At 39.5% G+C, this 24,812-nt stretch overlaps 1 protein-coding gene across 1 annotated transcript in view; it reads left to right on the plus strand.

The window, feature by feature from the left end:
• The first annotated feature begins 10,392 nt into the window (after window positions 1-10,392).
• LOC108105822 (laminin subunit alpha-1) overlaps window positions 10,393-24,812 on the plus strand; it is a 65,019-nt gene continuing 50,599 nt past the window's right edge. Inside the window, 1 exon segment of the mRNA XM_017212563.2 lies at window positions 10,393-11,489. Within this exon segment, the coding sequence (XP_017068052.2) occupies window positions 11,075-11,489 (415 nt within the window). The 5' untranslated portion in view covers window positions 10,393-11,074.

Below are 24,812 nucleotides of genomic sequence, written 5' to 3' on the forward strand. Positions count from 1 at the left end.
ACTTTTAAGCTTAAAACAAAGCCACAACTGCAATTGCTCCCAAACTGTTTTGGTTGGACTTTTTCGGATTACAAATTTCGGAATATAAAATTTAATATGAGGAGTAGTGGCATATAATAACTTTTTTGTATAACAAAGAAAAATTTTAAAAATCTTTAAGTAATGCAAACTAACCTTGAACTTCAATCAAAACCATGATGAATCTCTGCAAACAAATTTGCATGTAATTTGTTGTGTCGGCACCTTGGCCCTATTCGATTTCACTACCTTCTTTAGCCGCACGATACCGGCAGCAAGTCAATATTTTGTATGCGGAGTGCCAGCAAGATGGTTATCGTGGTGACAACAACAACCGATCCAAATTGGACTGCAACTGTTGCTCCTTGGATTCCTTGGGACGACGGCACTTTGTCCTGGGTCCGCAAAGCAATATCAAGTTCATGCTGAGCGCTGTTTGTGTTACCTGAGACCCATTGTTGTTGTGGCGGGGAACATGTCTTCTTTTGGCCAAACTTAATGCAAGATCATTGGCCCAGTTGGCAACTGTCGGTTGGTTTAACCATAGCTTCTGGTAGAAGAAACAGCACACAGTGTGTGTGGATCTGGTTTTTTTCGTAATGCGGAAGCTGACTGCGAAGGTGTCATTGTTTGCCTGTTGGCCATGATTGATTGGATTTTCTGGCTTTGTTTTTTGACTGCAGATGTCATATCTCTGGTGTTTGTTAGTATAATGAGGAGAGAACGTGAGTGGGTGGCCTACAAAGTAGAATAAAAATTTTGAAATTTCTGTTACCAACTGTAAGCCACATCCAGTACTTACTGTATTGATTTTTCATATAAACAAAGTAAAATATACCCGTAAGATCCTGTTTCGGCCATATATTTTCTCCCAATTACTTCTGAACTTATTTGTTATCGATCGCCAGACTTTCTTCTTCCTCCACCTACTTCACACCCAAGGAACCGTTGGTTTACACCAACCCACGTCTGAAAATTTTCACCGCTTCAGCCAGCTAAACGCTTCTGGCCAACACTTTAATACCTTTAATTACGCCCCAAATATTATGGCTACCTCTTCATAACCGATATACGATACAATCTGGTGTTTAATCAGAAAAGTAAAGAAAATAAAAAGTGGCCAATGGATGGGGTGATGGCAGGCCGAACTGCTAAGAAGACTGGAATGTTATCAGACGCCAGGGATCGGAGCATGTGCCATAGCCGCAGTTGGAGTCGCAGCATCTGGAAAAGCAATTACACGCCGTGAAAGAGTAGCCAACTTACTATATAGTTTATATATATATATAGTGTGTATTGCCTCTATACACCTTACAATGTTGCATATGCCTCAGCTTACCTTGAACCTCCGCTTTTGCCACTGCAACTGCAACTTCAACTGCTTCTGTTTGGCATGCAAATTGTTTCGCTAATAGACGATAATGTATTTCGTGATAATTTACAGTTTACATTTCGCAATTGCTGCCCACGCGACCGAATCGTAAATATTCTCTAGCTATATATAGAGTGTATTTTAACGATCTTTTAATGGCTTACTTTACGCTTGGCTGAGGTATCATATTTTATAGGCTGAGACGTGAGCAGTGTCTAAATATTTAGCTAATATGACTCATGGAAAACAAGGGTGTGCGAAGAGGATGTATTTAAAAACCCCTTTTGCCATTTCTGGTCCCTTAATTATTTAGATTCCCTCACTTTCTAACCACTTAAGTGGCATATCAGTTATATACGTTGAAAAAAGGAGGAAAAAAGCATAAACGTTAACCCATTTATGACCTCGTTTCATTCGTTGGTGTGTCTAACAATGGCAATTAATGGACATGCAACACAGACGGCAGACTCCAAACACAGAGCACAGACAACTTTATTAGCTTAATTAAAACTCTTCAAAAGGTTCATCTAAGCCTAGGGGGGCCCAGAATAGAACATAACCGAGCAGAACCGAACTGAAGTCCATTGGTTTCGCTTCTCTTGAAAAGAAAAATGCGTTGAATGCCGGCAATTTAGCAAATTTACAGCTCCTCCGCTGCTCTCTCCTCTCTCTCTCTGGCCAGACCTTTCAGCTAATAATGGTGGCCTATCCCGAGTCCGTAGTGTCCAGTTCAGTTCGTTTCAGTCCCAACTCCCCGGTTGAATGACGTTTTACTTGATTGCAGTTAATTTTTTCCCCTTTTCTCTGTCCCAGGCTCGAATGCAAATTCCCCAGCATCCACCGCTCGTTTCCCCTGGGTTTTTCTCTGCTTTGAATTTGTGGTCTTGTGGCGCTGAAGAATCTCAAAACCAATTGAAGCCACAAACTTTTGATTGTTTGTCCCTGTCCCTGTCCCAATCCCCGGCAAAGTCAGAGAATGGTCATAATAAAATGGAATTAAGTTGTAAAATGTTGGGAAAAAAGTGTTGAAAGATTTTTAGGCCTAAACGAATTTGCATGCATTGAAATTTGATACTCCATTTACGGAGATTTTGTTAAAGGGCTTATGGTGTTTTATTCTTTTTTTTTGTAAATAAGACTAAGCCTAGTTTATTGAATGATTTCATGGGTGAAATTGACTTTATTAATTGTTGTGTGGTTTAATCCTAATTGGATTAGGTTTGGTTTAGGACTATTTGTAAAAAAGTTAAGCCCAAATTTCTGATTAGGAAAACTTAATATATTGCTAGTCTTAAGAATGAACTTAACGAATTTATCATCTTATGTACAATTTTTTTTTATTTTACCAAAAATAAAAAGAAAACATTTATTAAAATACTAAAACCCTTTCTTTCAGGGCATTGAAAAAATGTGAATTTCATGACTCTTTTATTGCTGGCCATTGCACTGCACCGTTCACCATTGAACTATTGACCTGAATAGTTTTCCTCAGTTGGCCACGAAGTCGTCAAACTGATGACGTCTATGCTGATGATGCAGTTGTTGTTCGATGATGACTCGAGACTGATTTCAGCATGACTTTTGGATTGAAACATTTCGCCAAACGTCGAATGCAAAGGTGACGGGCAGGGTCAAGCCAACAATGCGAAGAAAACTCAATGAAAGGTATTTGAAAATGGCTCTTTGGGAAAACCAACAGAGAAGCTGGGCAATTTGTGAGGCCAATTAGATAGAAGGACAACTTCCGTGGTAAGAAAGAAACCCGTTCCGGGCAAAGCAAAAACTTGTTCTAGCCGACGACCAGCAATATCAATTACACAATGTGGGGGCTTGTACAAAATTAATATCATATCGGGGCAACATGGGCAGAATTCCCCGAGCCTAACTCGCTTATCTAATAGAGTCATAAAACTGAAACCCACACACAAAAACAAACGCACTGAATCCCAAAACTTTTTACCAAGATTTACCAATAAATAAAGAGAGAAAAACCCCGTAAGTACCATTTATGGTAGCCAACATTTTTGTGGCAATTAACAGCATCAGCATCAGAGTTCGAGGCACAATTAAACGAAACTGTCAACAATTTATCTTCCACGACGTGACTTCCCAGGAAGACTTTTGCGCCGCCTTAACGGGGAATAGACGTGGCAATGAGTGGCCAAGATTGGTATGGAACCACCATCACTACTTCCACTTAACAAAAGTAAAAGGGTCTCCTCTCTAATTGGCACCAAATATGGCCGGGCAGAATCTTAGCTCAAGGCTGAAGGAATTTCCCTTATGCCATATGAGTTATGTCAAAATGTGACAAAATGCGTGTAGAGTTGAGCCTTTCTCCTTTCCCGATAAATCCCCATCACATTCCAGACCGATTGCCATTTAAGGTGTTCATTAGTCGCAGGTCGTTGGACAAAAAGGGACCTACGGGCCAAAAATGGTTATAAAATCTCATCAGCTCGAGATCACAACAAAGACGAAGATCATCATTATGATGAGGGTAATGATTATAACGTCTGGCGATCGATCAGAGTCCAATCAGCTGAATCTATATATATATATATTCTCTGTCCTTGCCTTTGTCGCTTTCGGTTTTGGCATAACAGTAAAGCCTTTTCACCAGCTACCTCGATTGCCAAAAGTAGCCCGAAAACTTGTCCATTTCGAGTACGAAAATTAAGCGATTTTCGTTGTACAATTTACATTTTGAACTGAATTTCGATTATTGTCTGTCGATCAGATAGCTCCGAAGGTGTTATGCCCAAATACCGAGTAAAAAGTAACAAGCAACTTTCACTTTTTTCGACAGGGAAGATATGCCAAGCCACATGTGCCGCAGGACAAAAAACTTCAAGTAGCTTTTGAAATCTTACAGGTATTAAGCGATTTGTTAACAATTAACTGGTTAATTTGACTTAACAAGAAGTAAGGGGGAGTAACTAAAGAAGTATTTGTTGAATTTTATTTTAATATTAAGCCTTTTTAAGCATGCAATGAAAGGAATCCAACCAAGCTTTCATTAAGTTAGTCTCTTAATCCCTGTTTAATATAAAGTAAATTAAATCTTATAAATCTTTAACATTTCAATTTGTGATTCCCCAAGAGAACTACCTAAATTAAGTAGAAATTTAAGTGTAATACAAAATAAATGACTTTCAGTAGCCAAAAGCAAAGATCCCAGTAGAATGGTGTGGGAGTCGCCGGCAAGTGGCGTCAGTTTAATCAAAATATTCAAAACAGCATCCCCGAGGGCTAAGAAAAGCTGGACTTTGTAAACGAGTAAGGGGACTATAAATAGCAGCAGAAGGTAAAGGATGAGCCGCAGCTTGTGGCCCTGCTGGCTTTATAAATTATGACAAAAAATACAACCGAATGGGGTCTCCTCTGGATTCTCCTCCTTCACCACTCCATAATATACAGCATTTTCCTCTCTCGTGACCATTTCATAATATTGCATTAAACAATATGCAACTTAACGAATACGCTTAATCATTGCAACCCAGGGGGAGAATGTCGATCGGAGGGAGTGGTGGTTGTGAGAGGAGGGGCGTTGAAATGACTTTGTAATTGCGCATGCGCGACATGCACCAAGTGGCGGCCCCTTTATATCTACCTCGTATTCGTATTTCTTTTTTTTCGTATTGATAATGCCTTTTATGCGGACTCCATTGATTGGCCCCAAATCACAGCTCCCCCTTGTTGGAGGCATCTCTGGGGTCTCAATCCGAGTGACCTACTAAACGCCAGAAAGGTTGCCCACATCTCGTCACGCAACATCGAACCGTTCTGGGCGTGATCTGACATTTCCCTTTCGTTGAGTCGAGCTTGTATCTTCTCAAAGCTCTGAAATAAATATATATATAACTGGAATTAATAGTTCGGTTACTGTGTGTTAATATCTGTCTTTAGCAAAGATTTTAGTTACCTCTAATGCCTGTTTGGCCACACAAATTGAGAGAGATTCAAGGTTTTGTGGTTTGGCTAAATTAATTTTAATGGATTTAAGAAAGGGACCCTTACTAAGGGTATAAAGAAAAGTTTTTTTATGAATAAAATACATTTTATAACATTTTTTGTATTCAAATATAAAGCTTAATACAGCACAAAATCGGAGTATTAATATATAACACTGTAAAGAATAAGATTCTATATTGAGACTTGTTTTAAATTAATTTAATTTGCATGACTTTTAAGTGAATCATTAGTATGAGAAGGAACCATCAACCAAATTGATTTAATTTACTATTATTTAAGAGCCCTCATAAAACTAAATCGCAATGAATAACAACCAATCCGTGACCTAAGACAAACATTCTTACCAAACTTGAGACACTTGTGCTCTTTCCTGCATGACCACGCATACCAAGCATTTCTAATGATCTTGAAATCGAATAAAAACCAAAATAACTCCTTCCATTCCTTATGCACAGACACAACCTGCCCCAAAAAAAAAGTTCTTTCCAGAAATTCCTTCGAAACGACCAAATTATGCAAGCCGAATTACTAATCAAGTGAGGGTAGATGCATCCGAGAAAAGGGAAAATAAACTTCTTAAGTAGGCACTCGAATCTTGAAGCACTCCAAGAAAGAAAGAGAACCTGGACCACCCCTTGAGTGGGAAATGTGTTCACTAATTTTTCACTGGCTCTACAATGGGATGATGTTAACGCCTTGGAAAAAGAATATAAATTTACGATATTTTAAGTGCCATGCAGGGTTTCTTGATATTGACACTAGGGCTCGTTTGGGTAAGGAATATAATGTAGTTTTGGGTTTTATGGCCTCTGGCTGTGCCTGGAGCGGCGCTTTGAATGGACCTACTAATTAGAGAACTTTATGGGAAATTAATTTGTCCACGCCTCCTGAACAATAAACTAAAATTAAGTTATAATTGTAGTTACGATTTTTATTTTCAAAATGCCGGTTCTTTTAATGTCTGTAAGAGGCGTTAGTTTTGGTTATTCGATTAGCTGATCCTATTTTGAGGGAAAACGAAGCCGGATTTGGAATGAAACTTAAATATTATTTCTTGATATTCATTCAATAGATTACAAAGATCAGTGACTATTATTATTACCTACCCCTTTGCTAGTCGTTCTATTAAGTTATTTATAGTCCGTTGATCATTACTAAGAGATCCCCCTAGGGTTGTATTCCCACGCCTCAATTGAGTAAACTAAACCGTAACTCATCATTAATTTCCAGGAAAACCCAAATATCCTGGCAGGCATTTCTGTTTTTTTAAGCCCAACAGAGTGGCTACCTTATGGCCGCCATCGTACTTGAGATGCCTCGTTAGCACTGCGGCAGCACTTCACCCGCAATACAGAAAAATCGTCGGCAATTTACATAACAAGACCAGTTCCCAAGGCGAAAGAAAACAACCAGCGGAAAAAAGACAATCAGTGGCGCTCCACATAAAAAAAACTCCCGAAAGCCTGTCAACGCATAATCCATCAAAAAACCAAACGGAGGGACTTGCGAGATAGTTAACAAGCGGGGATTTGTGGTGGCAACTACTAGAAACAAACATTAGGGGGTTTGCTGAATGGGAATGGGTTTATACTATATATACTTGTATATATGCATGGAGACCCCCTCTGGGCGATCGAAATCAATTTGGCGGTTTACCACACGAACATGCCCACACTCGACACGCCCACCCGTCCGTCTGTCCCACAGTCTCACTGTCTATCTCCATTCGGAGTCGCACAAAATGCCCCACAGGAATTGCTTGGAACAGGCCTGGCTAAAACGGGGTAAAAACAAGTAAGAACATTGGCAAGGGTTATTACAACTTCATGATACCCAAAACTTAGAGATTCAAAGTTTATAAAAGGTATCTTGGGAATGAACTATTATCCTTACTCTTGTTGATATATATATTTAATATTTTATTTTTTACCCACACTCATTTTTCTTTCCTATTTAAACAGCATACCCCTAAAACCAGAGACTAATCGGTATTCAAGTTTAGTCCGAGTCAGAGCAGCCACCTAACTCTAATTGGGCATAATTTAAATTCCGTTCGTGAGCGCCATGAATTGTATTTAACGTTTTGGCGCTTCCCCAACTTGGGATTTGGACTCTCTTCGGTCTACGATTGGCGGTAAATTTCATTTGATTTTATTTGGTTTCTTCGCTCAGCTGGGCTACCGGAGCAAGGCAGTACGCCCAAGGAGCACAGAACCCAGATCGCAGTCGACGATCCTCCTGAATACTTCCTTATTTGTTTCCACCTCAATGACCGTGAGTGTGTTTGTTTTCGATACTTCGCTTAATTGGTTTTGCGCCTAGAGCTTAGAGAGAAAACCCACACTCAAAGTTTTTTTTTTTTGGGGGCGAGTTAAGCTATTGATAAAAGTTCGATGCCTCAGTTTTGATTAGGAGGCGGCTATTAGAAAATTGAATATATAGGTATGTGGAATTGGTTGCAAGTCTGGTTGTGTGTGAAAGTCGTTAAAAAAAGGTATCTTTATGATTTTTATCCAGTAAATGCTTAAGCAATTGCCAGAACCTTGCCAACGATCGTGCAGTTTTAGTAGGTCGTCGGTTCGGTGAATGGATGGCCAGGTGAGTGGAAAAGAATTTCTTGAGATTAGGTGTGATTAGGATGTTTAAAAAAGGATTTAATTGTTCAAATTAGATAGCTTGATATTAAGACCATTTTTTTATTTTAAAATCTTAACTCTTTATTTGTAATATTCCACCACTTATTGAGTAATAAAATCCCAAAGTGATTGCCAACAGGAAGTCCTGCCTTGTATTGAAAACATTCCTAAACCCAAACAACCTTTCCTTTCCAGGAAATCCCTTTTTTTGGAATTCAAATGCCATCTCCTTCTTTTATTATCGCTATCCCTTTTTTGGTGCACTTGTGCCAAACAATTTGTAAGCCATCATTTCAATTAAGATGCATAAATCACGCCGAAATCAGCAGCCTCATCAGGGCAGCAGCAACACCAACAACATCATCATCATCATCGTCATCGCCGCCGCCGTTGCTGCCACGATTATCCTCCGCGTACACATCGTTATCCTCAAGTACGTCGGGCACTTAAGGCCGGGCATGCGCACAACCTGAAGGAAAACCCTTTTATTTCCTTCCAATCTCTCTTTGATGCCGCCTTTGGGTTTTGCTTTTCGATTCTGTTAAACGAACCAATTTAAACGGCGCATCGACAATGGATTAAGTGGCAGAAGTGTGCGGGTGTAGCAAAGGGATGTGTTGGGTAGGGAGGTATTCTCGATTCCCAATCCTTTCCAGGGGCCAAAGGGATCGACAATTGCAGCTCTTTTAGTCGGCTCGTGAAACTGCTGTTTCACGCTTCAACAAATGTTCTTCGAGCCACAGCAGAGGCATCAACAAATTGCAGAAGATACAAAGCAGAGACTCCAACAGTTCTGGCTTTCACATACTTATTTATGGGTTTCGAATTTAAATTAAATTAAGGGAAGCGATCCTTATTTGTAAAGACAATATTTTGCTGTATTTTGATTTAAATTTTAAGAGAATTTTAAGAAATATATTTCGAATGTATAAATTAAGAGATAACTTATGAAGATACATAAAAAATTGAAAACAAAATATTTTAAAAGTAGAGAATATAATTGGTGAATATAGAAACCAGAACACAGCTTGACCCATTAATTTCCCAGCTCTTCGATGCCCTGCAAGCTGGCATATGGAACGCAAACTTATTAGGGAGAACGAGGTATTTATGTGAGTGCCACACGATTGGGCTGCAAATAACCGCGGGCAACATGAAACGTGCGCCACCGTAAAACGTCCACTGAGTATGGCCGTATTAGCTGGAAATATAGTGGAGGGTATCTTTTTTTTAAGATGCATTCGAACTGGCGTTAAGTGCCGCAATTCGTTGCACTCCATCAGGGGCTCATTTCACCTGTTGAAAGGCCGTGTAGAGGGCACAAAAGGACCGCAAGGATAATAACCAGAAAAGACCGTAGGACATTGAGGGTCAGAACAAAGTAGCGGCAGGAAGGTCAGGACCCTTGGACTCAACGCGTAACTGTCAAAACTCATAAAAAAGTAGAAAACATGTGGCGAAGGCTGGAAAGGTAAACAAGGGACAGGCAACAAAGGCTGTTCAAGTGCAAGTTGCAAGTCGCAGGACTACAAAAACATTTGCTTGGCACGCCGGGAATTTCCCCGATTTCTACCTTAGCAGCCTGTTTACCTGTTAAAGTTAAACGAATTGGCTGGCACCAATCTACCCAAGCAACAGGTAAATAATCGAATGCAACCAGATTTTAAGAGAGGTTACGGAAAAGGGCCAAAGAGAGCGGGATTTTAGTGGAAGAGAAATTCGCTTTTGTGGATCGTAACCAGCTCTGATAAAGATTTTAACGGATCAGGTGATAAGCCGGCAATGAACTTTGAAAATGCAAAATATAAATATAAGTTTAGTCTGATTTTATTTCTGGAAAATATATATATATTAATTTATAAATAAGACCATCAAATAATCACAAAAATCTGCTAAGTCTGCAATGAGCGAAAATTCTAAAATCCGGACTCCTAAAATATCGTCTCTGTCCTTGCTTTTTAGGAAGCCTTCTTTCCTTAGTCGGCAAAGAGGTTTCAAAACTCAGCTAGCCCAAAAGGTCTCCCAGTTTATGGTCGGCCAAGATCAATAAAGTTCCTAATTAGGAACCATAACACATACCAAGGTGTTAGATTTCCCAGAAGGTCAGTGCAACTTCCTCTAGTCTATGTACTCTTTTGAAAATGTTGTCGGAATTGTTTTCCGACTTCCTTGCATTGCTCGTCTACAAAAGATATAGCTAAAATAATAAATTTTTGTATAAATAATATTTAAATATTTAATGGTAACATTTTAAAAGATATTTAATCTTAATTTCCTGAAGAAACTGCCTTGGAAGGAACAGCATGCCGAATGCGATCCACAAAGTCCACTCACTCACGGCTCTGGCCTGAAGTGCAACTCTCTGCGATCAGTTGATGTTTGACGGTCGTTTGCGTAGGAAGCAAGACACGCGACGGGTCTCGAGTGCTGTGAAATGGGTGAATTCTAGATGATAGTGCCCCTCATCGAATAGTGCGGCCGCTGCTCTGGGCGATTTATTTATGTGTCATAAAATTAAACGGCAATTATGCGATAAGCCGCTGCTAATAAATAAGTGAATGCGAATTTTCTTTCTGTATGCCATTTCCGAGTTTTCCCCCTGCAACGCCAGATCGAACGTTTCGGGGTTCTAAATAATTTTTTTTGTCATTTTTTGTACTTCACTTCGACGACGAGGATACAAAAATAGCTGGCGAGAAAAATGTTTGCTTGTCGCTGAGCAGGAAAGTGGGAAATGCGTCTGAAACAAAAATAAAATTAAATAGCGCAAAAATGTTGAAGTAGCAAAAAGTCTATGCAAAATAAAGCAAAATAAAGTGCAAGATTCGCAAGAGCAAATGCGTAAAAAAGTGAAAGAAAAAATACTCGAGCGGAAATCGTAAATGATTTGAAAAAAAAGAAAGAACAATCCGTGCAGTGAAAATAAAAAGATTATGAATGAAAATACCAAGAAATAAGTGGCTGCATCTCAAGAGGTTTTTATTAAAAGAGCAGAGAAATTATATCCAAGTTCAAAGTCGAACGGATTAAAATGTGTCTTTAGTGATCGCGCTGTGTATTTAGTTGGTTCACCATGAAAATCGAAAATTTCATAAAGTGGCCTTTTTGCCTAATCCTCATCCTGTTGGTCATCCATTGCCAAGCTAAAAAGCAACGAAAACGATTGCCAGGATTTTCCAGTGCCAAGCATCTGCAGGAATATAAGCTACAACTCAACGATACCTCCTTGGAAGTCCAGCAGAACATCGTGTCCTGGTCAGGAGCACGTATTATAGCCACTCCAGAGAAGAAGAAGAAGTCTCCGGGCCAATCATCAAGGCGGCACAAAACCAAAAGTGGCCTGCTCATTGAAAGTAACATTGCCGACTCGGAATCGATGTTGGCTAATGCCTCCTCGGAATCCGTCACCAAGAAGAAGCCACCACAGCGTCGTCGCAACGGAAAATTGCAGAAATCTGGAGGAGGAGGCGGAGGCGGAGGCGGAGGAGGTAAATGTCTATAACTAAAGATGGGGGTCTTCTAAATATGGTTCCCTGATCGATTGTGCAGCACCAGAAGTTGCTCGCATTGCTCGCCTTCAGTTTCCTGGTCGCTGATCGTGTTTCTGCCATATTTGGCCGCTCAAGTTGAAAGAACTTTCATGTGAAAGTTGTGACAGGAGGAAGAGATTCTTTAATTTTCTTGAGCTGCTCTTTTTTTTTGAAATTCTATACGTTATTACGTGAGAGGTCCAGTTATGGTCCGGCAATGTTGCAGTGGTTGTCGCCCAGGTCTTTGCCTGTTGGCACATAGTTGCCCTGGCCTTGTGTTGCCTTTGTTGTTAGTTGTTAGCTGGAAAAAAAAGAGACTTGGCTTTTTGTTATGTGAACTTTGCCTATTAGGAATATGAATCGCCTAGTCGGCGGCTCTAACCAACTATGAGATGATAGATCTCTGGTTATGGCATTGTGAACTCTGGTTAGTTGGGGAAACACTTAAAAAGTGTACAGAGGTGTGTATTGTCTTGGAAATGTGTTAAGCTTAGTATAAAAATTGAATATTTGTGATTATTAAAATGCTTAATAAGGCATATCTGTAAGTAGAAGTCAGAATCCTAAGGATAATTCCTAGCCCCCTGACATTTCTCATTAAAATTAATAATAACATAAACCTTTAAACAAATTACAATCCTACCTTCGTTCAACAATTGGTAAAGCAATTGAACCGATAAACATGGCGAACAAAGGCGATCAACAAAGATGAATAGAAATACAATATGCGCATGTTTTTTGTATGGCTAGATGTTCTATGTAACCCTTGGAGATTGTCCCCGGAGCGTGTGTGTGTTCGGGTCCCTGGGCACTTCTGGGCATTTGTTTGTGGAACACATGACCCCGAACTGCTCAGAGAGGGAACACCAGATTGAGGACAACAATAGCGCCGGGGTCTCTGGTTCTGGTGTGTAATTGCGGTCGATTCCGAGAGGCTCTGTGGAAGGTGAAGTGCACAAGATGCCGTAACTAGGCGGCAGCAACAATGGTCGATTGTTAGGTCGGTCGTCCCCGGAGAGGATAATTGATGGAGGCATGCGTGGCATATACCGCCTTCTGGAATGCCTCACGCGCTAATAGCAACATATGTTTTCCAACCAATGAAGCAAGGAAAGAACCCAGAACCCACACACATGGCCATAGAAAAAGGGTTTATTAAAATATCTTCGCCAACGTCATGGTTATAAAACTTAAGTGGCTTACTGTGTCTACTTCTTCTACGGTTTTGTGTCGTTAAAATTTGTTTTGGAAAACAACACAGCCAAGGCAAATTGGTTCTGCTTCCAAGTTGCGTGTGGAAATGTTTGGATACATTTCATTTAAAAGCTGTCTTATGATAATCACTTCTTAATGCCATAGTGTGGTTAATATGGAATTGCTGATGATTAGCCCAGAAAGATAAGAACTAATATTATGTGTGAGAAAAGAATGTTAGAAAGACCAAAAAGAAATTAAAATTCTCTTTTCAAACTGATCTCTAAGCTGGAACTTCAGGAAAATGTTTACCAACTGGGAAACAACAATTAAAAAACAACCAGCTTGAGGCAACTTTTCAACATGCATTTCAAGTTAATTGATTTCCTGATGCCATAATGATTGCAAATCAATTCTAAATCATTCGATTGTAAATCGATGCATTGAAACACTTTTCAACGACAAAGCCTTGAAGACATAAATGCGAATTGATCGGGCAAATTATAGCCCAGTTAAGTCGTATTTATAACGCCCGAACGAGACGATTGGCATTAATTGATTGATTGGCTTGTTTGGATTAGAGAAAACGAAAGTTTCCCCAATGGCGAAATGGGTCACAGATACAAATACTCGGCCAGAGATCTAAAAGATACGAATGGTTTGTGGGATTGTCGGGTTGTTTTCCAATCAAGCAGCGAGATACTTGGACAAACACGTACACTTTATCAGCTCATTAAGTATCTTGTGGATACATTCTTTACACTGGTAGCCATAAGTCACGGCCAACTCATATCCAGCTGCTGTTTGCTTTTCGCTGTCGATCGAAAGGTGTTTGAGAAAATGCATTCTTCATTGATTTTTGCCTCCCCTTTTTCTTTACCTTTAGATCATTTCATTTGGTTTCGTTTCGCCTTGCTTTATTTTTTGTTTGTTTCTTGTTAACTGCATTACACAATGCTTAGGAGATGAAAAGCGCACTTCAGTTCTCTTCGGCTGCGACTGCTTCTGGAAATTTAGATTTGTGGGAAAATGCTAGGCGATCAACTGCTGCTTCTGCTGCTGGAGCTGCTGCCTGTTGTCATTGAGTTTTATTTGTTTTTAATTTTTTATTGACATGTGAAGTTTGTAAGAGTTGAGTGAACTTTGTCTGCTTTATGGTGGCTTTCCTATTGCCTGCGAGCGAAGCGTGAAAAGCAAAAGTATTGAACTTGAAGTGGCCCAAAGGAGTTGGCCAAGAGAGTTTGTGGGGAAAACAAAAATATACATTTATGATGAAACTAATGTACTTAAATGATGGGGAAGGGTATTTCAACGAAATGATGTCTTAAGATGGAAAATATTTGACCAGAATTTATGATAGAACTGATGAAAGAATTTTTAGCCGAATTCCCTGTTTTTTTTCATCATGATTCTTTGGCTACGAAGTCTTCCCTTTGTAACTCAGACTTGTTTATCGTTTATAAATCTCTCATTCTCACCTGCATTCATTCCTAGCCCCCCTTCCTTTGTTCTCCACTCTGCCCTTTGTTGTGATAATTTATTTAAATGCACTTTATAGATCGACGGAGTAACACCTGGCCGGGGCAATAATTTGCGCTGTCTTAACGGAAATGCACAAAATGATGGATGCACCGGGCAGCTGGCCAGCTAAAAAATTCAACTTTCGTTGGTTGTGGGCCTACACTCAACAAAAAGACTCCCCTTTTCCAATCAACACATGTCAAAACTTAACAGAAACAACAAAACGAAGAGCGATGGGAAAACAATTGTTGAACTCATTAAATTCGAACAATGGACCGTGGAGCATTGTTCTTGCTCTTCGGGTAATTCGATATTGAAACTTAATATATCTTTCAAATAATTCTGCCACAGTCTTTTGAAGCAATCGAGCACTCCAGCAGCATAAAACTGGAGTTGAAGACCCATTAAAATAGTTTTATAGACCACAACAAAACGGAACACACAAACTCCGCATGTAAACATATTCGGGGGAATAGGAAAAACTGGGAGGCGGCGTTTGTAAACAAACATTTCTGTGGACCAAACAAAAGGAAGTTTAACACCAACCTCGGCTGACCAACAGACGCCACAAATGATCTATGGAAACTCTCCTCAGAACTCCTATATCAACATGAGCGAATCAAAACGTTTCCCAGTTTACACAAGTGGAGAGCATTACTCTTCGGAAACTTAATTGTTGGTCAGAGATTTTCGATATTACCCTAAAAACAAGAAAAAGAACACAGCTCGAGGGACTTTGAAGTGGTCTACCCAAAAAAAAAAAAAAAAAAGAAGTCTACTCTCCTGTGTTTGCATTGGTCATAAATTAATGTTATAGACCAAGTTTTGATAAGACATTGACGCCGTCTGCGAGTCGGCGACGTCGTCGGAAAACCCGGGATAAAACCAACAACCACAGTGGGAATAGAATGATGACGGCCACCGGAACATTTAACGGGTCAGCGGCTGTTGATGTGCAGTCACACGTTGGTGGGTCAGCAAATGCTAGATAGGATGGTCATGGGAATGGGAATGGGTAGGGGAGTTGGAATTGGGATTGGGTATAGGAAGCCCAGGGTCTATGCCTTGCACGGAGTGTATAACAAATTCGAAGCTCGTTAGTGCAGACACTTGAGATAAGAAGACGAAGATGGGCGAGCGAATAAATTGTTTCTAGTTTTCAGATTGTTTTCTTCTGGTTAAAATGTGGGTCAGTCTGAAAAGGGAGTTTGGGGGAGGGGAAAACAGCTGCAGCTTGTTTAGTAACTAAATTAAAATGAAAACGCTAAAAGTTATGGTTTCTTAAGTAGTGAATAAATCAATAAAGTAATCATAACTTAGAGTCTGCATTTCTAAGAAACAGGAAACTGATGTTGTTTAAAATTTGAATATGTTGTTTTGATTATTTATCTTTTGGAATAAATTTATCTTGAGACTATGTTTTGATAGCTCTATTAATGAAATAAGGTAACATGTGTTATAAATTTAACAAATCAGACCTTAAGTTATCAGAACTTTCTTCCTAAAATACCAAAAATCGTTCTGCACCTACCAAACTCACTACCTTACCCATCTCAACATTATCGGAGTGTCAACGAATGGCATATGTACGAGTATATCCCCGACTGATCAACAGGTTGACTGAAAAATTTTCATGTTCCGCCTGGTGAGATATGTTATAACCTCCGTTGGGAGGAACCTGTATCTTTATCAGACTGTTTGTCAATATTTTCGAGTCTGATAAACGATCGTTGATCGAATGCCACGGCAACTGTCATTGAACTTCATTGATAAATGCCTTCATGGCCTCCCTGAGCAAGACTCCTCCGTCTGGAAAAGAGTATCAGTTTGCGATGCCTGTGATAAGCTAAACACATATACGATATCCCCTGAAGTTACCCATATCGGTTTTCCATTTCTACCTGTTTCTTGTAGCGGCGAACCTAATGACCTTATGTCGTGGCAAATATATCAATACCATGCCCCTCTGCATGTCAACACATTCAACTTCCTCCCCCACATGAAATCTTAATTCACACTCCCAAGAACTTTGGCAGAGATGAAACGCTTTTCGTTTCTGGGAAGGGAAATCCCTGCTTTCTTTTGCTGGAATCTCTTCTAAACGGAACTGCGGGAAAAACACTTGAAAGTGTTGTGTAAATATTATGGGGATAAGTCGGGGTGAGCTGTCAGTTTCTTGGACTAATTATGCTTTATGTTCGCGTTAAAAGAAGTTCTTCTCCCGTCCGTGAAAGTAAATGTTTAAAAAAGGCTTTTTTGAGGTGGTTTTGGGTGCTTTCCCCTTAAATAATCTTTCTGATGAAAGCTGCATTAAAAATTAGCTTCTGTGGGTGATATTCATGGGGTCTACATCTTTTGCAGTGCGTTTGCATGGGGTGTAGTTTTATAAATGCAGCTAGGACCACCCAGTGGATTGATAAAGTATAAACACCTTAAGGAAGTGAATATTTTTGGGAAATGCTCATATAATACAATCCTGTTCGTTAGATCAATAACCTGAGGCTTGGTAAATCCCTTAAAACTCTGATTTATTTATCTGAGTGACACCCAGGCAACCTCCACAAGCATCTTTTGTTGTATATTCAGTGTCACTTGTCTGTATCTTATGTGCACTTACAAATGCGCCGACAAGTTTTCGCCAATCTATTTTGAATGTGGTAGACGACGAGTGAAGGCGCAACGGTGGCTCATCCATCAGCAGACTAGGTTCCGGCCATGGAGAAAATGGGCATATTTGTAGGGGGGAACCAAACTGACAGACAGACAGCTGCCGAAACGTGCCTCTGAACATGAGTCACGCGTAGAGTGTGAAAATGTTTGGGGCATCCACCTGAAAATTGCGGTAACGCCCACTGGGATTTTTGTGCAAAACACTTGAGGAATGAACTGCCTGGAAAATACGTTTTCCACACTCATTTCAAATGCCAACATCCCAGATGGAGTCTGAGAAAATACTAATGAAACGACAAAACAAATTGTCTGCAGACACGCGTTGCCAACACACGCTAAGACCCGGAATCCTAGAAGATCAGGTTCAGGTTTGGGACTTGGATTTGGATTCGGGTTCGGGTTCAAGTCCCTGGCTGTCGACTGCCGTTGGCGGCTTGTCTTCTTGGCTTACAGCCCCTGACAGCTCGAGAGAATTGAAACATTTTGGCACAGCCATTGATTAGTGTTCTAAATAACGCTGGCCAAGTCCAGTCAATGAGAAATTGACACATCGCATGCAAAGTGGCCGGGAGAATCCGATCCGTTTCATTGAGATATTGGAGCCTTTTGGGGATTGGGATCAGAAAAGCTAACCGACTCGTCGCGACACGACGCCTGACAAATTGCTTAATTAATGCGACTCGAAGGCTATTTGTTGCTTTAAACCAGTTATTGCCATTTCTCAAATGAACATTCGAGTTTACCTTAAAAATATTTGTACTGCTGTCTGTTTGTCATAATTGTATTGCGGTTTATATTTTTCGGTATCCTTGAAATAATATTTATGAGCTTTCAGTTGATTGCCAAATTTTTGTAGGAAATTAATGCGGACTTTCCGTGTGCAAGCAAACAAAGCAATTAAACCGCAAATCAATCAGTTTTATAAATTATTTGCTTTGGAATGAATTTTTAAGTCTCATAAATGTCAGGAATAAAATGAAATTATAAATTATGGCATGTTTAAAGTCACTTTTTGATAAAAATGTAGATACATAAAAATATTATAGGCACTAAAAATTAATGGCTTAACTTTAACTAGTTTGAAGTCTTTAAGTTCCTATTAACTTTTTTATATCCTTCAACATTTTTTGACTTTTTCAATAATTTGCAAACGTAACCACATGGGATTTGCAACTCGCAATTGGCTTAACCAAAATTGTTAGTTTAATAATCAAAGTCGCATCGGCTTAACAGTTACTCCACTCAATTTGGCTTGGAAATTTCTCAAGCATTTTGGCATTCGTCTTAGGAGTTAATTCCACAGCAGCTTGTTCAATAAAATCTTTAATTGCCACTCAAATAGCAACATTTTTTGTGACGCAGAGACGCGACACAGGATAAAGGCTTATCAAATGGCAATAATACAAAAAACAACTTCGGCTCGAAACTGGTTAGATGAGTAAGACGGCGACAAGGCGATAAAAATTTGTAGTCAAAATGAGAGAGATACGAATCATCATCATCATCAGCGCCAGGCGACATGCAACGTAAACAAGCGAAATTAATGCAATCTCCTCAATGGACGAACAATTAACCAGCTCCTCGTATGGCCAACGTAAAGGAGCCTAACAATTGGCCAACTTTAGTTGGTGGCCAAAACGGCGGCGGCGCCATCAAATGGCTCAAATGGCGCCTGCAGCGCGATCGTGGGTTGACTTCCCCATTGACTTCGGTCGGCGCCTTTTTACAACCAAAACTAACACGCTTACGGACCATGTGCTAATTAAATAGTTTACAAGTCAACTCTGATTGCCAGGAAGGTTGGCAGCCAACCCGTTTTGGTCACCAGGAGATTTATTGAAGTTTGTCCAAAAACATCGATTCGGGGCGTTTCAATGTTTTTATTAAAAAAACGAAAACTAAAAACTCGAATGGGACAGCTCTCTTGCGGGTAAATGATTTGTTTATTGCCGATCGCAAACAGCGTGTGCCATTAATGGCTGCCATTTGGAATTAACAGCACTCAATGCCTGCGGATGACCGGACGACCCAGTTAATGTTTGATTTAACAGCCGGTTAGGTCGTTAAAACAGACAACGTGCCATTTAACATGCCGTAATGAAGTTATATGGGTTGTCTAATAAAATCGGTTAAAGGATATTTAAAGCGGTTAGTTATCAAAGAACGAATTCGGAGGAAAATGCTCTTCTAAAAAGGTTTCTTTTAACAGGAACTAGCATTTGAAGGTCAATAAAGAATATTAAACTAATGTTTATTTACTCTAAAATTAAAAATATACATATATATATAACAATCTAAAGGTATATCCAATAATAAACAGACATCATCTGGCTTACTTAAATCATATCTTATTTCCTTTTTTGTGCACCCAAAGAATGCCACAACTCCACCTCGACTTCCTGTAGTTTCCCTTTTTCTGCACTTGGCTTTTCCTATAGCCCTGGCCCAGCGACAGACATAATCTCAGTCTGTCTAGACAAACGACAATGTCGGCGACACAACTTGTCAGTCCCTGTCCGCTTTGGGAGAAGATGACTCAGACCTTATAAATTTAATTATGACATTACTTATTATGCGACTCGCGCCTTTGCCTGGACACAGTACAATGAAACGAAATAAAAACCAGCCAAGTTATTAATAAAATCTGACAGCTAATGACAAATTAACAGTGCACAAGAAAAAATCTGAAAGTGATTCCAAAAAACCAACCTCCTGAGCAGAGAAGTGTGGGCGACTCGTGTCTCCTCGTGGGGCTTTAGCGGTGATATCCAATATCAGAAAGCTCACCCAAAACCCACTCAGACGTAACTAATGAGTGCGATATGGAGAGGAGACCACATAAGCCCCAAAATACCAAAAACCTCAAAAACCAAACCGATCTCCAGTTTGCGTATGTGCAGCATTCGGAGCAGTGTTGGTTAACACAACGTGGAACAAACATTGACTTGGGAAAACGAAGCTTGAAAATGCATTTCGAGTGATTGGCAAACACACGGTGGGGACCATTTGTCCACCTTTCCCATCTAAATGGCGGCAATGCTTTTTGGCTAATGGCCGAATGGGCCTTTCGACGCCTTTTCGTGCACCGATTGCAAGTGGCAGATAAGAGTCTTTTGACTCATAAATCGTGATAATTATCTCAGTACAAGTGCATCGAAGGTGAGTTCAAGCTCGAGTCTCAAGCATTTTCATGATTTCGTGCGGCTTATTAAATTATTAAGTTAACCGATACACGAAAAAATTTTGCTGCTAGCTTACACAATTCTGATTCCCGATTAGATAAAAAGTTGCCAGTCTTTTTGGCACTCGGGCGAAACCAGTCGCTTAATTAAGAGCCAAAATGTTTAATGGTTGTCCGGAAATTGGGCAGATTGGGCAGCCAAATATTACGAAAAAAAATCATTCTCAAACATTAATGAGTTAGATAAAGAAATGTTCGCTATAAGTTTAAAATTTTTAGAATTAGAACTGTACAAACTGTATCCTACAGTTTCATTATAAACATTTCGGTTAATATGAACTACATACACAACATGCTCATTGACCCTTTTTCATTAGCTCACTGCACTGAGCATTCACTGTTCTTTCGATATTTTTAAAAATTAGATCAAATTCGAATGTGTCAACACTTCATGGGGAATTTCACACGTACTAAGTTTGTGGTAAACAATTTCCTTTCCTTTCGCAACCAAAGTTCAAATCAAACATCCGCAGAGATGAAAGGGGAATGCAACTGCACAACTGCAGGGCTTAAGAACTTTTCACCTGGTCTGTGTCAGGTGACAATTTCAGTCAAACTTTTACGACTCTCGATGGGCGGGTTCTAAAAGAAAAAGAGATGACTATCTTTTGGGCAGAAGGGAGGGAACTGTGTTTTTAAGGTACTTGAAAAATTAATGTACCCGGTCGGTGTTGGCAGCCAAACGCTTGACTTGTCCTCTAAGGTTCGGGAAAAATGCATAGACAAATGTCAAATATTTATTGAAAATAAACAAGACTGGCTAACAAACCAACAACTGACAAACAAGACGATGGACATGGGGTTCTCTTGCCGCGTTGCGTCAACAGATTTCCAAGAAAAGAAATAAATATGGGTGGAGAGGGGGAGCATGGAGTAGAAGGAGCACCAAACTGACCAGAACTGAAGATGTTCGGTCATGCATCAGTGCAGCGCAGCGTTAAAAGCCGGGAAACAGTGGGAACCGAACGGGTTAAGATTGGATGGGTTGGACATGGACATGGACTCACGGTTGGCTAGATGGATGGTTGGATGACTTGGGTGCCAGACGGATGCTGAGTTCTTGTTGGGTCCCGTCAGTGGGTGCTTAAAAAGCTGCTGACCGATGATGGTGAGAAGAACACATGCTCTGTCTGTCCAGTACCAGTACCCAATACCAACCTCTTTCTCTATTCGGCTACCGACTTTTCCTGACGTCTTCAAGAGGCATCCAAGTCCCGTGTTCTTGGATCCATGTTCGAGTTGTGTTTTTTAGAAAAATATTTATCCATGCCAGGTCTGGTCTGGTCTGGTCTGTCCGACGTTCACAATGATGATGTTCATCATCATGGGACAATGTGGTCGATGACTCCGCTGGGTTATGCAAGTAATGCTTGATTTGGTATTGAAGACTGGTAGCTGCCACTCAATGGTGTCCGTTGTTGTTTGGATGACTCACAACAACAAGCGCGATGTGTGGGTGATGCAATTAGGGGGAAATTGTGGCCGAGGAGCTATGTATATATTTATGTATGTATGCAGTTTCCCTTTTCGGTGTGACCAAGTTTGGCGAAGTGTACATTTTTCATTGAGCAGAAATGATAATCTTGGAATGATTGTCTCTCAAAATTACATTTCACCGATGTTAAATATAAAATCGATGCACCTTTATTATTATATTTCATTATTTAAAAAACTGTGGTTTGTGGAAACATTGATAAAAAGAGAAATTTGTAAATATCGAATATATTATATGTATGTAACATATATCGATTTTAACCCACCTCTAACTGTCATTTTCTGTAAGAAAGCTTAGTCAATCAACAACCTAAGGCTGCGTTTTCAGGTTTATAAGTACTTTTTACTATTTAAAGACAATCTTGGGTAATTATAAATTCTTATAGACAGTGAAAGGACAAGGTAAGTAAATCATTTTCAGGTGTATTCTTTACTGAACTATTTTCTGTTTAAAAGCATTTCACTGTTCTGCATTTCCATCGCATCGACGTGGCGCACATGGTAGAGAAATATTTTCACTATTTTTGGACAGGCCTCTGGGGATTTGGCTATCTTTGCCCCATGGGGTCTACCCAGTCCCAGTCCCAGTGCCTGCCATTCTTGTTTTCCTTCTGGCCAATTATGCACACAAACAGACAGCTGGAGGCAAAAATTACAGAGGAACTGGCATCTCCATCTCCTCTTTTTCCAGCTGCTTATTAAGTCGTTGCAATTGCAATGCAACTTCAAAGATGGCAATGGAAATTAACCAATTGCTGGAGTAGACAAGATGGCTGTTAAGGTAATCTCCAGTTAGTTGGCAATTGGAGTTCTTCCTGTCAGAGGGAAATTCTCCTGTCCAATCAATTCTGCCCACTGTTTTGCATATCCAAATTGGGTTAAACTTGCATATAAATAATGATTTTAGGTAATGGGAGAAGTGCATATAAAAATGTTACAAAGAGTAAAAAAAAAAACGAAAAGCAAACTTGATTTTGACAGCTCGATAACGAAAGAAAATGGAGGTTGGTGAGAAATAACATTATGGTCAGAAAAGTAATCAAAATGTGGATAACTTTTATATTAATAACTTTCTGCGGTCCTTTCGGTAAACGGCTTAATTATAAATAAGGCGACAATGAAAAGGAGTTGAGAACGAAAATTATGGGTATGAAAGATGATGTATGTATAAAATGAAAAAGGGTGGAGAAGCTCTTAAAAAAAATGAAACTTTCTTAAAAGAGAGCCCCTTATGTTGTAAGGAATATTACCAGGAATTTTAACAAGTTTGATGAGCAAATTGAGGATTGAGTCAAAACTAAACTAAAGAGCTAAAATACAAATTTTGTTGGATGACTAAAACACGATTGTCCTATAAACTCATTTTAAACACATTTCCCGTTCATGTCAGCCAATTAATTTTACAAAATCCATATAAACTTGGCTTTATTCACAACTAAATAAGTCCGAAAAACTAATTCCACCATCATCAATAATTGACACCAGACATGCCAGCCAATAATAATCTGAAATATAGTTGTGAGAGTATCACTTTCACTTCGGAAAAACTGAGGAAACCAGGCCTTGCCTAAAAAATTGATTTAAAGCGATCCAAACAAATGTCTTTGAAGTCAAAGCGAAAAAGAGCAACAAGAAACATTGCTCTGGGCAAAGTTCAGGCACAAAGTGTTAAAAGCGTGAAAGAAAAACTTATCGACAGCTGTCAAAATCGCCCAACTCAAGAGGAAACCGGCAAATGGCATTTAAATGTTTTTGACAAATGACAAATTTGCGGTAGCCAAAAGCGGGAAAAAAAGAAAAACGTTAAATAACTCGAGACTTGGGGCCGGAATTGGCCTTTTCAACGGCTATTCGGAGTTATGACTGGGACTCCCTCCCAACCTCCACTCAAATATATTCACGTTTTCCACTGCTGACAGCTTAAGTGAGAAAACTATTGCTGATTAAATGTCTTGACAAATTGAACGGCAAAAAAAAACTAAAAATATTTATACTCTATTAAAAAGTCTTTTGAAAGCTTAGATTGGCATGAAGGTAAAGATTTTTATTTAAAAAGATATTTTTAGAGATTCATAAAAGAGAATTTCAAAACCTAACCTTCTTATATTTATCTAGTGTCTACTTAGTTTTAAAAGGTTTAAGTCTAATTCATTGCTTTTTTATCCTTCACTTAACCCATTCAAAACTTCAGATTCAAGTTTCTAGGTCAAAACTTTTCTCATTCGCCCCGAAAACTTTGCTGTTGATCCTTCCCTATAACTTATATGCCATTTTCCTGCAATTACGTCAACATTTTTGTCTTGTTCGCAAAAGTTTTGTGTTGACAATTGCCAAAAAAAAGCTGGGCAGCAAAAGGAAACAACTGCAAACAGCAGCAGACTGCAATTTGGAGCTACCATAACATGCAAATGGCATACCAGGTCAACATCTGGGCTCCAAACTACAAACTACAACAGAAACTGCAGGCTGCTGTTTGTTGGTCAGCGATAAAGTTTATCTCGAAAGTTGGTCCAGCTTTTGGTTATCTGCGTGAGTTACCCGTGAGATACTTGTACATTTTTCATGCAATCCAAGCCCAGCCAAGTCAAGCAATCAATATTGCCCGTGGCACAAAGTTCACAGCAGTCCAGAGCAGCTGCCCCGAAGTAGGTGATTTATTGGCAATGTTGTCTTGAGGGCTTGTTCTCGACTTGTTCGGTTTGAGCAATTTAATTGATTGGCCTGGGAAAAACTGTCAGAATTTGAATAATAGAGCTGATGTCCGGGCATTGATTGAAAGTAAAGCGCTTTTGATTTGTTTCGAACTTAAGTAAAGCGTCTTATTAATCGATTTTTGATTTATCTCTCATTTTCAGTTGAATTCAAAGCAAGTTTAAGTACGAATATTTAAGTGGCTTTCTGTTCAAGACAGTTAAGGACTTAAGGCTTAAGGAATAATTCTTAAGAAATATTTCGTTACTATTTAACCATTAAATTTAAAGATTTTAAGTAGCCAACGAAATTTAGGAGAAGGAGCAAAATGGCCAGCGTCGGCAACAATTCCCTATTGAAGGAAGTTATATTGAAGTCGTACCGAACCCAGCCGAAGGTCGACGTTGGCAGCATGTTGGCTAACTTTGAAGAAACTCTGCGTCTGGCTTCCCCAGAAAATAAATCTCAAT

Source organism: Drosophila eugracilis, unplaced genomic scaffold (assembly GCF_018153835.1).
Source record: "Drosophila eugracilis isolate 14026-0451.02 unplaced genomic scaffold, ASM1815383v1 contig_353, whole genome shotgun sequence".
Taxonomy (NCBI): Eukaryota; Metazoa; Arthropoda; class Insecta; order Diptera; family Drosophilidae; genus Drosophila; species Drosophila eugracilis.